This window comes from Monodon monoceros, unplaced genomic scaffold (assembly GCF_005190385.1).
Source record: "Monodon monoceros isolate NGI ecotype Baffin Bay Population unplaced genomic scaffold, NGI_Narwhal_1 Super_Scaffold_19, whole genome shotgun sequence".
Classification (NCBI taxonomy): domain Eukaryota; kingdom Metazoa; phylum Chordata; class Mammalia; order Artiodactyla; family Monodontidae; genus Monodon; species Monodon monoceros.
Genome location: NW_021703775.1, coordinates 72,867,611 through 72,885,615, shown reverse-complemented (window position 1 = coordinate 72,885,615; position 18,005 = coordinate 72,867,611). Strand labels below are relative to the sequence as shown.

General features: G+C 55.0%; 1 protein-coding gene and 1 long non-coding RNA gene across 3 annotated transcripts; one reads left to right on the top strand and one right to left on the bottom strand.

Moving 5' to 3' along the window:
• Window positions 1-1,514: 1,514 nt before the first annotated feature.
• On the bottom strand, window positions 1,515-8,053 carry LOC114900366. Of its 2 annotated transcripts, XR_003794836.1 has the most exons (4): window positions 7,729-8,053; window positions 6,960-7,371; window positions 6,309-6,387; window positions 1,515-3,481 (listed from the first exon to the last, which is right to left on the bottom strand). It is a non-coding gene; the product is annotated as an uncharacterized LOC114900366 (long non-coding RNA). The 2 variants fall into 2 exon arrangements; XR_003794835.1 differs by having other exon boundaries at window positions 6,960-8,053.
• Window positions 8,054-12,279: 4,226 nt separating this feature from the next.
• GDF7 (growth differentiation factor 7) lies at window positions 12,280-16,500 on the top strand. The gene is made up of 2 exons (XM_029232632.1): window positions 12,280-12,713; window positions 15,458-16,500. Exons 1-2 carry the CDS (start codon window positions 12,323-12,325, stop codon window positions 16,414-16,416), a joined length of 1,350 nt encoding a protein of 449 aa, XP_029088465.1. The 5' UTR covers window positions 12,280-12,322; the 3' UTR covers window positions 16,417-16,500.
• Window positions 16,501-18,005: the final 1,505 nt, after the last annotated feature.

Sequence of the window (18,005 nt, the reverse complement as noted above, 5' to 3'; positions counted from 1 at the left end):
TTCCTATCTTCTGCCTAGAAAGGAGATACAATGCTGGAGAGACAGCAGCCATCTTGTGACAATGAGACACAAACGTGAAACTGGGGCCTACACGTGGAGGATGGAGAAGGCTGAGGACCTGATGGCACATGAACTACCGTACCAGCCCTAGACCTTCTTGTGTGCGTGCTTACACCACTCTAAGTAGGGTTTTCTGCAATGGATCCCTTATTGGTACAGTCATGAAGTACTTACATGAGGCCTGACCTAAAAACTGTTCAATATGGGGTAGGGATGATTGAGAAGGAGGAAAAGAAGAAGTAAAGTATGTTCTAGGTGGCGGTGCAAAGCCAGGGTGTCTTCAGAGAACCACCGTGTGGTTGGGGAGCTGGGGAGAAGCGAGTAGGGAGGGGTTCCCTCCCGTGTGGGGAGGGAAGTGTGTGGGAGACGAGCCCACACAAAACTCTTTTGTGTACCACTCAAAAGAGTTTACATTTATCCTGAAGCAGAGGGTGGACTCACAGAATAAACAAAAGGGCAAGAGTATTTCAGGGGGACTGGGCTCTGATGAGCCATGTCTGCCTAGGAAGATGACAGCAGAGTCAGGGAGGGCCCAGGAGGGGACTGGAGGTGAGTAGGTGAGGACAGTGAATGTGGCACCCTCTTCCAGAAGCTTTTTTTTTTTTTTTAATATATTGTTTTATTTTCACAATCACTTAAAATATTTTATTAAAGTAACAAAGCAACTGAGCCAAAAATGTTTATTAAAGGGGACAACATATAGTAATATAGTTAAGGCAATTGACAAAGTTTTGGCATTAAATCTCGAGAAAAGAAATACAAATTATCCCAGTAGACTTCGGAATCTATTTCATTAGTCCAACTAGGTTTTTTTTTCTTTTTAAATCTTTATTTATTTAGTGGCTGCCCCACGGCTTTAGCTGTGGCATGCAGGCCGTTCAGATGCGGCATGTACGTGCGATCTAGTTCCCTGACTAGGGATGGAACCGGGGCCCACCTGCATTGAGTGCATAGTCTTAACCACTGGACCACCAGGGAAGTCCCTCCAGATGGTTTTAATACAATGTTTCAATAGCACCGGATAACGCACCTCAGATAAGGCACAATCTTCACCATTCAGAAGCTCAATTCTGAAGCAGAGGAGGCAAGCCTAGGATTTTCTAGAACTATTATACAGAGATAATGCATGCTTGTTGCTGAAAAACTAGAAAATATGGATAGTAAAACATAAAATAGGGCTTCCCTGGTGGCGCAGTGGTTGAGAGTCTGCCTGCCAATGCAGGGGACACAGGTTCGTGCCCCGGTCTGGGAAGGTCCCACATGCCGCAGAGCGGCTAGGCCCGTGAGCCATGGCCGCTGAGCCTGCGCATCCGGAGCCTGTGCTCCGCAACGGGAGAGGCCACAACAGTGAGAGGCCCGCGTACCGCAAAAAAAAAAAAAAAAAAAACATAAAATAAAATAAAAAGCACCTCTCATTTGATACCAGACGTAACAATTATTAATGTTTTTGTTGTTCTTGCCTTCCTGACATTTTTTCTATTCCTGTGTATAAGAAATTAGCTTTTTTTTTGGCTACATTGGGTCTTCGTTGCGGTGCGTGGGTTTCTCATTGCGGTGGCTTCTCTTGTTGCGGAGCACAGGCTCTAGGCGCATGGGCTTCAGTAGTTGTGGCGTGAGGGCTCCGCAGTTGTGGCTCACGGCCTCTGGCGCGTAGGCTCAGTAGTTGTGGTGCATGGGCTTTGTTGCTTCGCGGCGTGTGGGATCTTCCCAGACCAGGGATCGAACCCGTGTCCCCTGCATTGGCAGGCGGATTCGTAACCACTCCACCACCAGGGAAGTCCCTAGCTTTTCTTTTAAATGATACATAATCTTACTGGCTATACTGTTTTGTAAATTGCTTTTTCATTTACTACCCTGTAAACATCTTTTCATGTTAAATTTCCTCCCAAACCATCATTTTAAATGATTACTTAGAATACTGTGTGCAAATGTACCATAACTTACTTGGCCAGTCCTTAAGCTACGATGGAAAGGTGATGTGTGGGTGGTGGGAGATGGCTGGGTGAGCTTTGAAATGCTGGCTGATGTTTGAGCCAAATACATGAGGGGGAAGTTTGGAGGGAAAGTGCTAGAGTGTCAGAAAACACTTTGGTGAGTCTCTGTGTACTTTGTTGAGGGAGGGAGGGTCTCAGGAGATTGGAAGAAAAGAAATGAGACCCAGAGTTTAATACCTGTGTTATGAAATAAAAGAAATTTGGGGGGAGTTATCTACCTGAGCTCTGGGAGAGATGAATGGGGGGCCCCCAGCCACGTGGAGAAGGCACGTTCTGCTCTGTAACCCAAACCCTCACAAGCCACCATGCACACCAGTCTTGGGGAAATGATCTTTGTAATAAGGGAAGGAAATGGCACCAGGTGTGGGATGCAGAGTTCACAGCACCACAGTTCCAAAAAGTGACAAGTCAGCAGCAATTAGGAAGAAGCATGGATTGAAAGGTGACTGTGGAAGCACAGGCTCCAGGGAATCCTCAGGAATTCCCACTGCCTGGTCACAGCAAATCCAGCCTTTTTGTTTGGATATTATGGGAAAGAGGACCGCAGAAGGCTGAGAACTTGGGCACACAGGGTTGCAAAATTTATTCCATGGCTTTGACATCTACCACCAAACTGTCCCAGAAAGGCTGGATGCAGTGTGCCTCCCAAACGCTTTCCAGCCCTGGATTCATTTTCTTAAATCCTCTCGACTTTGTTAAGTGAAAAATGATAGTTCTTGTTTTAGAAGTACATTTATTTGATTACTAGTGAGGTTAAATACATTTTCACCAGTTTATTGGTCTTAGAATGTTTCTAACTCTCCTGTTTATTTCCTTTGCACATTTAAAAAAGCTCTTATTCTTGTTGATTTGTAAGGATGCTTTATATATTAAAGGTACTAACACTTTGTGATATTATCCCTTATTTATTTTTTAATATTTTCCCCCTAAGTGTTTATTTTGAAAAAGTTTCAGATTCACAGCAAAGTGGAAGGGTTCCTACTACATCCGCACACCCTTCACCTAACTTGGGTTCTATCTGAAATGGAACCAGCAGGAAGGTCACCTGGACGTAGTGGAGGTAGGGGGCTGGGTGGAGGGAGCTGAGTGTGATGCAAACACAGCAGAGGCCCCAGCCTATTGCAGGGGGAGCTGGGCAGAGACGAGGGGACGGACCGTTATACTCCGGACATCGGACATCGACCAGTCTCGGATGTGGGCCATCCCAGGAGGGGCCCGACCTTGGATAAGGCAGCTCTCTTCAGCCAAGATGAGCCCCAGGAAGGACTGAGCAGAGACCTGCCAGTACTCTCAGCAGCAGGGAGAGTGGGATGAGCACTTCAGTCGTGGAGAGGGGAGTGGGCTGCATGTCTCAGATGCACTGCAGACTTGTTAACATTGCCATGTTTGCTTCATCCTTTCTCTCTCTCTCTGTCTCTGTGCTTTTCCTGAAACATTTAAGAGTTGGCTGTAGACATCATGATGCTTCATTCTATTGATAAATACTTCAGCGTGTAATTTCTTAGAACCTGAACATTCTCCTTCATAACCACAATGCCGTAGGCAGGAAATTTGACATTGACACTATACTATTACCTAACATACAATCATATTCCAATTTGCTCGGTTGTCCCAATAGTGTCTTTTATTAACAACCGCTTTCCCCTCCCTCCGCTGCCCATCAAGAATTGGATGGAGGGCTGTGCATTGTATTTAATTGTCATGTTCCTTTAGTCTCTTTGATTCTAACAGTTCCTGGGCTTCTCCATCATCCATGACGCTGCCATCTTTGAGGGGCCCACACCAATGGTTAGGATGCTCCTGGGTTGGGATGTGTCTAATTAATTTCATGGTTTGATGCAGGTTACCATCTGGCAGGAGCACTATGCTGGTGACCCCATCAGGTGACACGTGATGTCAACGTCCCCATGATTGGTGATGTTGAGTTGGGTCAGTTGGTCAAGGTCCATTCTGTTTTTAGAGTTTTTTTACATGCAGGTTTTAAGATTTTTATGTAGTTCCAACCGTGGACATTTCTCTTGGTGGTTGTTTTTACAATGAAATTATACTTAGAAAAGTGTTCCTTACCCCAGACTGTATAAATATTCACATATTTCCTCCAAATATGTTTTCTCCAATCAATTCCTTGATTCACTAGGAATTAATTTTGGTTTATGTCAAGAGACAAGGGTCATTTTCTTTTTTCTCAAAATACTTAGTTAGTATCATTACCCAGTATCATTCATTAGTAAGTTTTATTGAATACATCATCCTTTCCTCCATTGGAATTGTCACCATTATTGTATTATAAATATTTACAAACATCGTGATTTGCTTCCGGACTCCCTATCCTGTTGTCCTGATCTGTCAATTCCACTTCAAGCGCTACATGGGAATTCGTTTATATTGAAATCTGATAATGAAGCTCTCCAAGGAGGATTAATTGTTTCATGATGTAAAAATGTGAATCTGTTTTTAGACAGAGCAGAAAGAAGTGAGAGAGATCCCTGAGGAGGTAAGAGGGCTGGGATACAGAGCGTGGGTGGAAGGACAGTGACAGACACAGTGACACCTGGACAGACACACGTCCACCAGTGTGGCTGGACCATTTGCGTGGGTAGCTGAGAGTCTTCTCCTTGCTCTCTCTACTCTGCCCTCCTTGTATTACAGCATTCAATATTGCGGGCATCTTTCTGTTGCACAGAAAGATGCCCGCAATCTAGCTCATTCTTGTGATAGGGGAAAACCAATCCACGTGAGGGTGTATCATATTTTATTTTGTCATTACCCTATTCAATGCCATTTTGGTCATTTCCAGTTTTCACTATTACCTCAATTTTAAAAATCCTTGTATGTTTATCTTCACTTGTGTGAGTATACCTGTAACAAATTAAATTTCTACAACTGAAAGTGCTGAATCAAAGGATTTCCTTCTTTAAAATATTGCTGCTGTCACAGTGCTCTTGGAAAAATCTCTCTGAACTTATATTCCCACCAAGGGTATGTAGAATGCCCACTTGTTTCTCCTCTCACCGATAATGGATTTTACATTCTTCAGTTTTACTGACCCGAGAAGTAAAGGAAAATGGCACCCCACTATTCTTTTAATTTGCAGTGATTTGCTGGCGACTTTTGGGATTTTGATTTTGTCACCCTATGTTTTTCTAACTCTTTCAGATTTGTGCCCCCAGCAGTCAGGATAAGCACTTTGATCAGAGTTCTCCAACTCTTTATCCAAGCCAGGAAAAAACGTCTGGGAGGACAGAACCCAGCTGGGGCTCTGCCCTAAATTAAGGTATTACTTAGAGGTGGATCAGCTACCTAGGCATGTGGGAAGCACACGGGGGTTGCTGTGGCTTAAGGCCAAGTCCCCAGTTTTGTAGGTAGCCTCACCCTTTGCAGGGCAGCCTCAGAGACTAGCCCCCTGAAGAGCTCACAGATGCCTTTGCCATGTGGGCCAGAAGACCTGAGACAGGCCACCCAACTTGGTGACACCAGGTCCCTGGCTCAGCCCCGTCATGCTCCTGCCCGACACTCTGCTGTGGGAACCATGAGACATTTTGGTCCCAATGTCCTCATCCTCTGGGGCGTCTGCAAAGTCTCACGTCCTGGACTGGGGGACACAACTTCTGGGTCCTCCAACTCTGCTCCTGACGTCTGTTAGCACCTATCTTCCCAGGCAAAGAGGACAGTTTGGTTCCCTACTCATTGTGTGTCTAGAACAGAAACCCTGGGCTCCTATCTGACCAAGATTGGAGGACTGGTCATTCCGAATCACTGCACATTCTAAGAATTGCCAGTTTTTATTCCAAAAGGAGTTTGTTTTGTTTTAATCTTATGTGTCCACAAAGGTCTCCAAGAAAAATCTAATGGAGACACAACTTCAGACTAGTGATACTCATAGAGGGGAAATGCCTCAAAGACAGTGGCCGTACAGAGGAGACTGGATGGACAGGTTAGATTAGCCTTCCACCTGGTTAAACCAGGGCTTACTTAATTAGAAAACTGTAAAAGCCACCATTTATTGAGCCAGGCACTATGGTAAGGACTTTACCTACTTTGTTTCCTTTATTCTTAGGCACACCTGACAGGTAGGAATCCCTGTCTCCATTTAAAGATGGAGGTTGACTGGTTAATTAACTTAATCAAGGTCACAAACCTGGTGCACTGCAAAGGTAGATTGGAAGCCAGGTCTTTATCATGACCCCATATTCTAGTTTCTTTCCTGACCTCAGCGGAGGTGTGTCATCCTTGTCCCCTCAACTCCCAGGATACCTTAGAGGTCCCGGTAAGCTGGTTCAACTGCAGGGTGCGGGTGCGGGGGTTCCTGAGTCTTCTCCCAGGCTGGCCTGGTCTGTAAATCCGAGCAGGAGGGAGTTCAGCCACACTGTGATGCTGTTATACCCAGTGACCAGCAGATGGCAGTATCCGCCAGCCTGCGGCCATTTGTCCCAAACCCAAGGAAGGGCTCTGAGAGGTCCCCCGTGAAACTTCTGGAAAAGAAGCTATCTCACTCCCTTCTTCTCGGTCCCTTCCCCTCCCCACTCAAAGGTAGGCCAAGCCAGTGGCCGGGGGCCAGGCTGCAGCCAACCCTGGTGTGGATGCCAGAGCTGTTGCCCTGGGTAACCTGGGGGGAGGCAGCCCTCCACTGAGCATGGGAAATGCTTCTGAGCCTGAGGAAGCCCAGACCCAGACATCAGATGGGACTGAGCCAGAACCCTGATGGGATCTCCCCATACCCACAGCCGCATCCCTGGTCTTTCTGGGGGAGATGGCTGCAGCCCACGTCTGGCTGAATGGAGAACAACAGCACCAGATGTGCTGGTAGGTGGCTCCCTCTGAAGTCTGTTGTCACCATCTTCCCTCCCCCACCCTCCCAGGGACACCTTCTTGGGGCAGAGCCACAGGCTAACCCTGCCTCCTCACCTCTAACCCTCTCCAGCTCTGAATCACAACAGCCATGGTAGGTCCACACTGCGGGCAGGTTCCTGGTTAGGTCCGTGGCACTGGGTCCCATCCTCACATGCTCTCCACCTCTCACAGGTGGACCCTCGGTGGACATTTGATTGTCAACCTCACTGTGCCTTTAGGGATCGAAAGCCAGGAAGGGCCAAGGGACTTGCGGTCCAAGGATAGAGGCCAGATTTGAATTCTGGCCTCTTGACTCTCGGGAACCATCAACATCATAGCCAGGGGGCATCTGTTTTACCTTCCACAATAGTGCTGGGCTGCAGGGACCCAGACCCCTAACAATGGACAGGGTGGAGGCTGAGCCCTCATCCATCCTCTTCCTCACCTCCAGGGTACCCAGGGCAGAGCTGGGAAGAGACCTTCTGACCTGCACAGAGAGCAAAGGCACAGGATCACAGAGGGGGCCCATCATCCCTGGTGGCTGTGATGCCAAATGACAGGGTACTGATCCCTTTCCCTCCTTGGGGGCTTGGATGCCCTATGTGGGCAATGCAAGGTGTAGAGCAGGGCATCTCTAAGGAAACTTCTGATGCTCTTGTCATCAGACGTGGGGCCTCGTGCCTGGTGTGGCAGGAGGCACTGGCTCTAGACTGAGCAGGCTGCAGCGGGGTTGGGGTTGGTTTCCAATTTCCACTGGTTCAAGCTGGGAGAATCCAAGACTAGCTTCCTAAGTGGCATCAAGCCAGTGTGCCAGCTCATGTTCCCAGGTGGCGTGTGACCTTACATCAGCAGAGGTGCCTTTGAGAGGTGTGGTGGCTCTCATGGGTCTCATGTGCAGACTTCCCCACCTTCAGAGCTATCAGAAGGCTGCCTGGGATTGGGCGGGAGTTCCCATCTCTTCAGGTATGCAAACACAGCCTGCGTAGCACTTTGTGATGAATCAGGCATAACATGAAAAGTAGGTCCAAATAATCCAAAATATTCCTTCAGATCCTTGGATTCTAGGACCTGAGTCAGAAACCTGGTGGTCAGAGAAACCAAACAGCTTCTGCAAAGGACGGATGAGCGGCAAAGTGCTCTCTGAGGGAAGGATCTGGGGATGAGAATGTGGGGACAGCTCCTGCCCACCCCAGTCAAGAAACACCCCGCCCCCAACCAGGCTGCTTTTCCCCTCCTCCCCCTGTTGGAGCCAGTCTCATCTCCCCTGTCTGAGGAGCCAACAGCTGAAGTCTGGCGCTCTTGGGAGACTGGGGGGTGGTGGTCTTCAGACTGATAAAGAACAGAAGTTGGAACTCCAGCCCCAGTTTTCTCCCAGCCTTCTCTAAACTTCCTGCACCGGCCCCTGAGCCTCATTCCCAGCTGCACAATGACTTCTGGGGCAACACAGAGCAATAGGAATCTACCTTCAAAGTGCACTTTGCAGCAGGTAGGATACAACTTCCGGGTCTTCAGGCTGGGAACACTAGCTCCCTCCTGCCTGGCCCACCTACCAAAGGCTCCCCGTGTCCCCCCAGGAGGAAGCCCCAAGCGAGCCTGGGCCAGCCTGACACTATGGCCCCAAAAGGCCACCTGCTCACCAGAAGGGCTCAGCTTCACAGAGTCAGGGATAGAGGGCTGGGAACTCCTGGTCTCAAGTTCCTCTGCACTCAGGGAGGGTGCTGCCTGCACTCCAGACTGATGCTCAGTCATGGGTCCCAGGGAAGCTCTGGACAGGGCATCCAGAGTCCTGGTCAAGTCAAGCCCTCACTGTGGGCCTGACTCGCTAGGCCATCGTGTCACATCATGTAAACTTAGCCATTGGACCATGTGCTCCTACTAGCGCGTCCTACTCTGAGCTCCATGGCTTTTCCAGTCACGGCAGGCCTTGGTGCTGGTGATGACAGAGTGTGTTCAGTGGCGGGTGTTGTGAGCTCCCAGCTGATGCCAGAGGCAGGAAGGAGTCCCTAAGACGATGCTTTCATAAACCTCACCTGGACCTGAGAGTTCTTTTTCTGCCAAGAATTTTCCAAAGAGCTTGCAAGGAAAGCCAGGACCCTCTGCCTCTCCACTGGAGTTGGGGAGAGTGTTGCAGGTCCAGCCCCCCACAATCTCACCTCCCCTCTGGGCAGCCAGAGGTAACCCTTTGCCCAGCCAAGTGTTGCTGACTGCAGGCTCTGCCACTCACTAGGTGACCTGGGAAAGGGGTTAAATTTCTTTGCGACTCAACTTTCTTTGTCAATAAAATGGGAATAATAATACCTACCTCACAGGACACAGCAGTGGTGAGAATGAAGTGACATGAGTTACGTTAAGCAGTTGGCAGGACCCCTGGCACTTGGAGAAGAACCATCATTATTTGGTTAACAGTGACCATTATTAATAGTTATCATCATTATTTGAGAGGAAGGAAAGGGAGCCAGACATGGCCCAAGCTTCCCTCCCTCCCTCCCCTTCAGTGTGGCTGGTCAAAAAGGCCCCCCACCCCCCTTTCCCATCGCTTTACTTTGAACCACCTAACAGTGCACTGTACATTCACGCGCATTTATGGATTTACGTGTTTCCTGTCTCTTCTGCCCTTACAAAAGCTCCATGCGTTTGTCCTGTGCGTTGCTGAATCCACAACACATGGAAGGCTGCTCACGGTATTTACTGGAAAGAAGGAACGAATAGAGGGATGGATAAACAATGAATGAATGCATTATTGCCTCACTTTACAGACCAAGAAACACAGGTGACAGCAGCTAAGGCCTGGCTCAAGCGCACGAAGCTGGTGGGTGTTGGCTCAAGCAGCAGCATCCCACACCCCTTCCCCCAGCAGTCTCCTCCAGAGCCTTCCAGTGCCTAGAAGCTACTTCTCTCTTTGGCCATCATCTCCCTGGGGACCCAGAACAGACTAACAGACGCAGGGCGACCGAGCCTCCTCTGTGCCAGCCTGTTATCCTGGACACACACCACCCTCCTGAAGTGAGAAACTCCCCATTTTATAGAAGAGGAAATTCAGTCTCAAAGAAGCTTAATGGCCTGCTCCCACAGGGACAGCAAGAGCACATGGCCCCCAACCCGTCCCTAATTCCTAAGTCCCAAGGTGACCTCAAGGTGGAGGTATCATGTAATTAACAAACGTTTATTTGGCACCTGCTGTACCAAGCCTGGGCCGGGACCCTTGCATTTTCTCCCTCACACAGCTGGAGAAGTCGAAGCCCAGATGATGCAAGGGACTGGTTGTTAAGAGCAAAGCCATGACCAGAACCAGGGCTACTTGACCCCAGCTCAGGGCTCCTAGGGTGTTTGTGCAAATCACAGACGAGATTAAGTGCAAAACTTCCGAAGACTGTGCGTGGCTGAAGGAGGAAAGGAGGCCAAGAAAGACAGCAGGGACGCAGCACCGGCATGAGCGGAGAGACCGGTGGCTGGGCGGCCACTATTTTGACTGACCAGTGTCTCTAGGGGGCGGCTCTGCCAGACATCCTGCGTGGGTTCGTGCAGGGCCGCTCTGTACCGGGACCACGCAGAGAGGGAGACCCGTGACCACGACCTTGTCGGGGCTCTCTGCCCTCGGTCCCGAAGGCAAGGTGGGTTAATGCAGCTCCGGTCATCCCAGCCTCCCACCACTCTTCCTGCCCAGACATTCCCTCGCGAACCTCAGGCCTTTTTCCTCCACCCCCCTGATCCGCCTGGGGTCCGAGAGTTACGACCTTTTGCCAGGCCTCTCCTGCTCCCATACGACCCCGAGAGGTGTGTGGCCCAAATTCCCCAGCTGAGCGGGCGCTGCATCTCCGCGGTGGTCGGCAGGGCGACGACTGAGGAGCTCGCTTGGGACGAAGCAGCGGGTATTAGGGAGCTCAGAAGCCTGGGGCCGCAGTCGGCCCAGGAGCTCCCCGGGCCGGGCGTCTTCCGTGGGTCAGAGTGCGGGGCAGCCGGGCTAGAGAGGGACTCACGCGGCTTTGGGTCCGGTGGCGTCGGGCTGACGCTGATCGCCCACTCAAAGTAACCGTGACGCACTACCCCCGCCTAGATTTCCAGTTCGGTAGCAAATATAATTTTAAAATAAAAAGACGCGCCTGCCCTGCTACGGGGATACGTCCGGCTCCAGCCGTCAGGCTCCAGCCCTCCGTCCGGCTACAGCCCTCCATCCGCGCAACAGCGGATTGTCCATCCGCTGGGCTTTCCCGCATTCGAGGGATGTCCGGGCTGCTGGTGGAGCTAAGCCGACACCCGCCGACGACCACCCTCCCTGGCGCGTCTCCCTGAGATGTGGCCTCCCGGGGACCTACCCCTGCGGGCTGCGGACCCAAGTGCCAAGCTGCCCGCGCGACTGCGGTCCCGGACGCCCCCTCCATCCATCCCCCGCCCTGAGGGAGAACCGAGGCCCGGGAAGGAAGTACGGAGGTGCCACCCCGAGGCTCTTCACCGCCCGCCCTCCCGGCTCTGCCCGCGCCCCAACATACCCGGTAGCCCGTTTCTGTTAGCCGGGCCCCTGGGAGGCGGGCGGAAGGTCCTCACTTTCGATGCACAGACGAACTCGGGGAGCCGCTCCCGCGCGGGAGTCCCCTCATCACCCTGGGGCTGCCTTCGTAGTTCCTGAGCTCCTTTAAGATCCTGGCTCCCGTCTAAGCGCGTGTTCCGCGCCCAAACCTTTGATTTTCGACCGTCGGTCCTTGTCCCGCTGTCCTTCCGGCCTGCCCTTACAGCCGCTAGCCCTCTCTTCCCTACGGGTCTCCTCCCCGGCTCCGGCCTCCCGCTCCGATCTTTGGAAGCTGTGCCAGGGTGGGGAACCGCAGAACCGGTGATCAAAAACGCGCTTTTGTGTCAACCCTGCGCGCCCTGGTGGCCTCTCTGTGCGCGGTGGCCACGGGATCGTGGCACTGACGGGCAAGGCCGAGCCCCTCCGCGGCCGCACTTCTGGCGTCTCGGGCCCCTGCAGTACTGGAGCGGGCGGGGGGCGGGTGCTTCTCCGCAGGGGAGTAGGGAAGACGCTGGGCGGGTACGCGCGATATGTCGGAGCCTCTGACTCCCGAGGGCGCATTTGGCCCGGGCGCAGCGAGGGCGGAGGGGGTCACTTTGCCTTGGGAGAGCGAGGCGGGGCCCCGTTTTGTGGTGGGAGCCTCCGGCCGGCGACACTCGCCTAGCGAGAGTGGGGGCGAAGCGCTTCGGCTGGGGGAGGAGGCTCCGGCCCTGGGCTCAGCGTTAGGCCGGAGTAGGGGGCGCGGCGCTGCCGCTCGAGTGTTCAGCAGGGGGCGCTGCTCCGGGCGTTGGGCGGGGGTGGGGTGGGAGAGGAGGGGGGGCCGCAGCTTGCTGCGCACACTTCCCCCATTATTAAACACTATGTTCAAAAGGCGCCGGGGGACTTCCCGAAGCCACGGAGCCCGCGCCGCCCGCCCGCCTGGCCCTCGGAGCCCATGGACCTGAGCGCGGCCGCCGCGCTGTGCCTCTGGCTGCTGAGCGCTTGCCGCCCCCGCGACGGGCTCGAAGCGGCCGCCGTGCTGCGAGCGGCGGGGGCAGGGCCGACCGGGAGTCCGGGGGGCGGCGGCGGCGGCGGGAGGACCCTCGCCGCGACTGCGGGCGCCTCCGCTGCCCCGGCCGCCGCGGCTCCCGGGCCCCGCGCCGCGCGCCGCGCCGCGGGCTCCGGCTTCAGGAACGGCTCGGTGGTGCCGCACCAATTCATGATGTCGCTTTACCGGAGCCTGGCCGGGAGGGCTCCGGCCGGGGCAGTCGCCGCCTCCACCTCGGGTTCTGGCCACCACAGCCGCGCGGACACAATCACCGGCTTCGCAGACCAGGCGACCCAAGGTACTCACACCTCCACTGCGCTAGTCCATCCTGTCGGGTCCTAGGCTGAGGTCACCGCCGGAGCCTTGTCCCGGCACCATTCCATTCGGGGGGACTTGGTCCCCGCACATCCCAGCCTCAGGTGTTAGAAAGTTCGCTGAGGCCCACGCACCCGAACTCGCAGCGCCTGGACTGTGGCTAGAGCCGCGGCAGCTTGCGGGGCCCGGCCCCGGAGGGCTGAGCCCGTCCCTCTGCCGGGCTGCCCGGGCCCTGCCGGCCGGCGGGTCCCCTCGAGGAGGCAGGCTGTTTTGGAGATCCGGAGAAGCAAGGAGGGGGTCCGGCCCAGAGGGACTGCACAGTGATGGTGGCGGCGGCTGCTTCGTTGCTCTGCAGTTCCCAGTCTTGCGGGGGGCCGTACAAACTGGGGGAAATGAGGGGAATGCGGGACACAGCAGGCATCAGACTAAAGTAAATGGTTCTGGAGAGGCTGGTGGCATCACCAGGTATGGGGAGGGCCCTTCTAAGCAGGCTGCGTCTGGGTAGAGGTGTGTAGCTATGGGTGCCTGCCTTGTGCTGGGCCCCTGGGGGAGCCAGAGGTGAAGGACTCCGGTTGTGTAGAGAGGAGAGGAGGGCCAGCGACGCTGCAGGAATGCAGGCCTCTCTGGGACCAAGTACCCCACCTTACTCCGCCCTGAGCCCTCCAAAGGTAGGACTTAGGTGAGACTGTGGTGGTTGGTGAGTGTCATCTGGATTTTATTAATCTCTATTGAAGCCATTAAAACAGACAGATAGGGAAAATTTAACTAATTTCAGGAGGAAATGCAAGTAATTTCGGCCTTAATTCTATCCAGCCAGAGACCCAGAATGGAAGGCAGAAAGGAAAGAAAGGCAAATAGGGCCGGAAAGTTAAGTGCTGCTGCAATCCAGGTCCTGCCTGGGAGCCACTGGGGGTTGTATATGCCCGACCCTAGCCTGGGAAAGCAGGTAGAGGCGGGGCAGATATCACATCTCTCGCCCCCTCCAACATACATATAACGTCTACACAGACTGCTTTATTTGGGATACAGGGGCATCCTGGGCCCAAATGGCCTTATAGTCTGGTGGGAACTTTCAAGCATTCTCCGAGGGCCTGGCATGCATCCTGGATGGGATGCTAGGGTACTCATAGGGAGCCCAGGTCCTGGTGTACAGAGCCAGGGAAGGCCCCAGTCCTAATTCTGCAGAGTGGGCTCCCAGCTGTGGGAGAGGTGAGATGTGTAGCTTGTAGAGGCACCAGATGTTCTTTCTTAGGTCGAGTTAGGCCTTCAGTGGCCTCAGCCTGGGCTAAATCCTCTCCTGGGGAGCTCTGCTTGGTTGGCAAGGCTAGTAAGGCCGCCTCTCCTTCCTCTCTCTGGAGGGAGAGGATGCAGTGGCAGCATCTCAAAACTGAGAGAGGCTGCAGGAGAAACTCAGAGAAAGTGTGGCAGCGAGCAAGCCCTTGGGAGAAAGCACGGGGGAGGGGTGGGGAGCACTTGCCCAGTGCCTCTCCTGCTTCCCTCTCCACCCTGAGCCTCAGCTCGGAGCAGGGCTGCCTGAGGTCACCGCAGCACCCAGACTTCAGACCCCAGGAGTCGATGGCATGGCATCTGTGGTTGGTGAGCAAATCTCCAATAGTGGGGGGAGTGTGCACAGTCTCTTCGCGTTTGGGGCAAAACGAAACCATATGACCTTCTTCAAAGAGAGCTCCTTATCTGCTGCTTGGTGGAATTTCAACTCTTTTTTCCTTTCTGAGCCCCAAAAGAAAAAAGTGCCCACAACCAGAAGTAAAATCCCAAAGCCCGAGTTGAGTCATAACGGAGGGAAAGAATAAGTCTGCGAGGGGACCAGAGGGTACTGGCGGGGAGACCTCACTCGGTTCGCTGCCCTCGCTGCAGCAAGGCAGTCGCGGATGCCTCAAACCCTTCCCAGAAGGTTGCTTGCGCTCCTTTGCCGCCTTTCCCCTTCGTCGGAGGTGGCGGAAACACTGGGAGAAGCTAAGCCTGGAGTTCCCCATCGCGACCAGGGGCTGAGCCGCCCCTAATCTGGGCCTCAGTTCCCCTTCAGCAAAGCGAGGAGGCTGGAGGCACTAAAGGGTCTCTGCAGCCCTGAGGGCGCGTTCCCCTCCTAGACGAGCCCCCGCCTGCATGGGAGATCGTGGCCGGCTGGAATGTCCAGGCTGGGCTGGGGAAGAGAGGTAGCAGAAGCAGTTTACAGGGGACAAGAATTTTCCGTTTTCGCACAACCGGGACTCCGAGGCTCTCTTGGCGGCTAAGCAGGGCCATAACCAGCAGTCCCCTTACCGCGGCCGGCCTGGCCTCCAGGTCTTGAAGAGGCACACGACCTCTGATGCGCCCACCGGGCCTTCTTTCTGCCAGCGGCTGAAAATCTGGCCTCCGACCTCGTCTTCGAAAACCCATGGCTCTGGGGCAGGCAGTGGACCGTAGTGGCCTTAAGTCTTGGTCTCGGGTGAGGGGGTGCGTTCAGTTGATGTCCGTGGGTTGTCGGAAATCGTTTGGCTCGATGAACGAAAACCCAGATCCAGATAATCTGAACCTAAGGCTCCCTTTCTTCCGGACCAGGCTGGCGGCTTTCCGGCTGGAGCCGAGACGCCCGGGCAGGCGCCGGCTCCAGCGAGCCTTGTTCTCACGTCCAGGGTAGTTGCTATTTGCAGTTAGGAGGCCCCGCGGCCAGGCGTGCCGGCTTCGCTCTAACACCGCTCTTTCTCTGTCTCTGCCCGTCCCCGGCAGACGAATCGGCAGTGGAGACCGGCCTGAACTTCCTGTTCGACGTGTCCAGCCTTCCCGACGCCGACGAGGTGGTGGGCGCGGAGCTGCGTGTGCTGCGTCGCGAGTCTCCGGAGCGGGGCCCCGGCAGCGCGACTCCCCCGTTGCTGCTGCTGTCCACGTGCCCCAGCGCCGCGCGCGCGCCGCGCTTGCTGCATTCCCGGGCCGCCGAGCCCCTGGACACCGCGCGCTGGGAGGTGTTCGACGTGGCGGACGCCTTGCGGCGCCACCGCCGGGAGCCGCGCGCCACCCGCGCGTTCTGCCTCTTGCTGCGCGGAGTGGCGGGTCCCGCGCCGGTCTCGCTGGCACTGCGGCTGCTGGGCTTCGACTCGCGGGGCGGAGGCGGAGCGGCGGCGGAGGAGCGCGCGCTGCTGGTCGTTTCCTCCCGCACGCAGAGGAAGGAGAGCCTGTTCCGAGAGATCCGCGCCCAGGCCCGCGCGCTCGGGGCCGCACTGGCAGCGGAGCCGCCGCCGGATCAGGGACCTGGCATGGGGTTGCCGACGGTGGTCATCGGCGGCCGCAGGCGGCGGCGGACGGCGTTGGCCGGGACTCGGGCAGCGCAGGGCAGCGGCGGGGGCGAGGGCCGGAGCCACGGGCGCAGGGGCCGGAGCCGCTGTAGCCGCAAGCCCCTGCACGTGGACTTCAAGGAGCTGGGCTGGGACGACTGGATCATCGCGCCGCTGGACTACGAAGCGTACCACTGCGAGGGCGTTTGCGACTTCCCGCTGCGCTCGCACCTTGAGCCCACCAACCACGCCATCATTCAGACACTGCTCAACTCCATGGCGCCGGATGCAGCGCCGGCCTCCTGCTGCGTGCCCGCGCGCCTCAGCCCCATCAGTATCCTCTACATCGACGCCGCCAACAACGTGGTCTACAAGCAATACGAGGACATGGTGGTGGAGGCGTGCGGCTGCAGGTAGCATGCGGGCCAGGCCGGGCCAGGGAGGGGGCAGCCGCGCCACCAAGGACTCCCCGCTGAGAGCAGCTTCGGGCCGAGCCTGTCACCTAGCGTGGCTGCGTGTCGGAGTCTGGCCCGGCGGCCGCACGGAGGAGGAAGAGCGCACGTTCACACACCAACACTCACACCCACACACTTAGTCACTCATGCGCACGTTTACGGTGGAAGCATCCGAAAGCCCTGGGAAGAGATGACCTTGACGCTACCGAATGTCACAGTCATGTGTATTTTGCAAACAGATCACCATTGCGCCCACCGCCCCCTTTTGGGGAGAGGATGGCTTTGCATTGCTGTTACAGTAACCGGCACCAAATCGGGAAAAACGGGTTAGGGAATTGGGGGCTTCAGCATGGGGGAGCTAAAGGGATACTTGAGTCTCATTTCACCCCTTTTTGTTTCCGGCTGAGTGTGGGGCACGGCCCGCTGGGGGGCAGAGTTCCCGGTGTTGCACCTGAGACCTACGGAAGGGCTGTAATGCCCTTTCCGAAGGCTTGCGTTGCATCGGGGCCATTTATTCTGGGGAGGAACCGCTGCAAAAGGCCTTATCTTTTTCCTCGAACTTTCAAAATCTAACATTCTCCCAGTTTTGAAAAGGAACATTTGTCGGAAAGACTGCATTGTGGAGCTTCCCAGATCTCTGCAACGGCCAGCACCACCTTTTTTAAAAAATACAAATTCCAATTGGGAATGATCTAGAAAGTGGAAAGAAAATTTTCGGAGGGGGGAGGTGAGATGGGGGAGAGGTTTTAAAGCGCCAGTCTGACCTGACATGTCATCGGGTCGGGGGTGCGCGGCATCTGTCAGTTTCTGCAGCTCCTAAGCTGGGTAGACCGCGGTGTCCGCAGTGCCTTGGGGGCGCACAGGAGGAAGCTAGTGCAATGTCTGGGGATGGGGAAAGGGGGCGCTATGGCTTTCCCTAGAGACCTGCCAGGAGGTTTTCCTAAGGAGCTGGGAGGAGGCTCCTAGGGTTTGAAAGAGGCCCGGAGGTGTCCTAGGGCGAACTCCTGCAGAGGACTGGGCCTTGTCTGCCGGGTAGGCACAGCCACCTCCAAATGGTGCCCTCGAGTGGCCAACACGTGCTTGTGCTTAGCTATCAAGGCTGTGTCGGCTTTGACGAGCTTTCACTGTATTGTTGCTGTGGTTTTTGGCAGTGCGATGGTAACGGGAAGCGAAGCCACACAAAAGTGCTTTTGTGAGATTTCAACTCCCCACAACCCAGTGGTTCAGAGCAGGAGGCAGGTCGGCCCCTCCCCTACTTGCTCTGTGGACGGGCATCTGCAGCTCGGCTGCTGTGGCCCCTCTAGAAGGGTGGCGGTATGGGGGCCGGAGGTGGAAGCCTACCCCCCAGTCTCTGTATTTTGCTCCCAGGATTCTTGCTGATGGTGGGAGTGTCTGTCCATGTAAAAGGGAGGTCGAACATGCCAGACTTCGTGGTCCTGTTTGGTTCATTTCCGCCTGGGAGTCCTCTGTGGCCTGTGTAAATGGTTGGGAGAGGGAAGAGAAACAAGTTGGATTCCACCTGTCTGGGGCTCCGAGGGCTTCCTTGAGAAA

Bases quoted from the DNA above. Each gene is read 5' to 3' on its own strand.
- GDF7 (XM_029232632.1), top strand. From the start codon at position 12,323: ATGGACCTGAGCGCGGCCGCCGCGCTGTGCCTCTGGCTGCTGAGCGCT. The intron at 12,714-15,457 runs GTACTCACACCT...CGTCCCCGGCAG, and splicing joins CGCAGACCAGGCGACCCAAG to ACGAATCGGCAGTGGAGACC.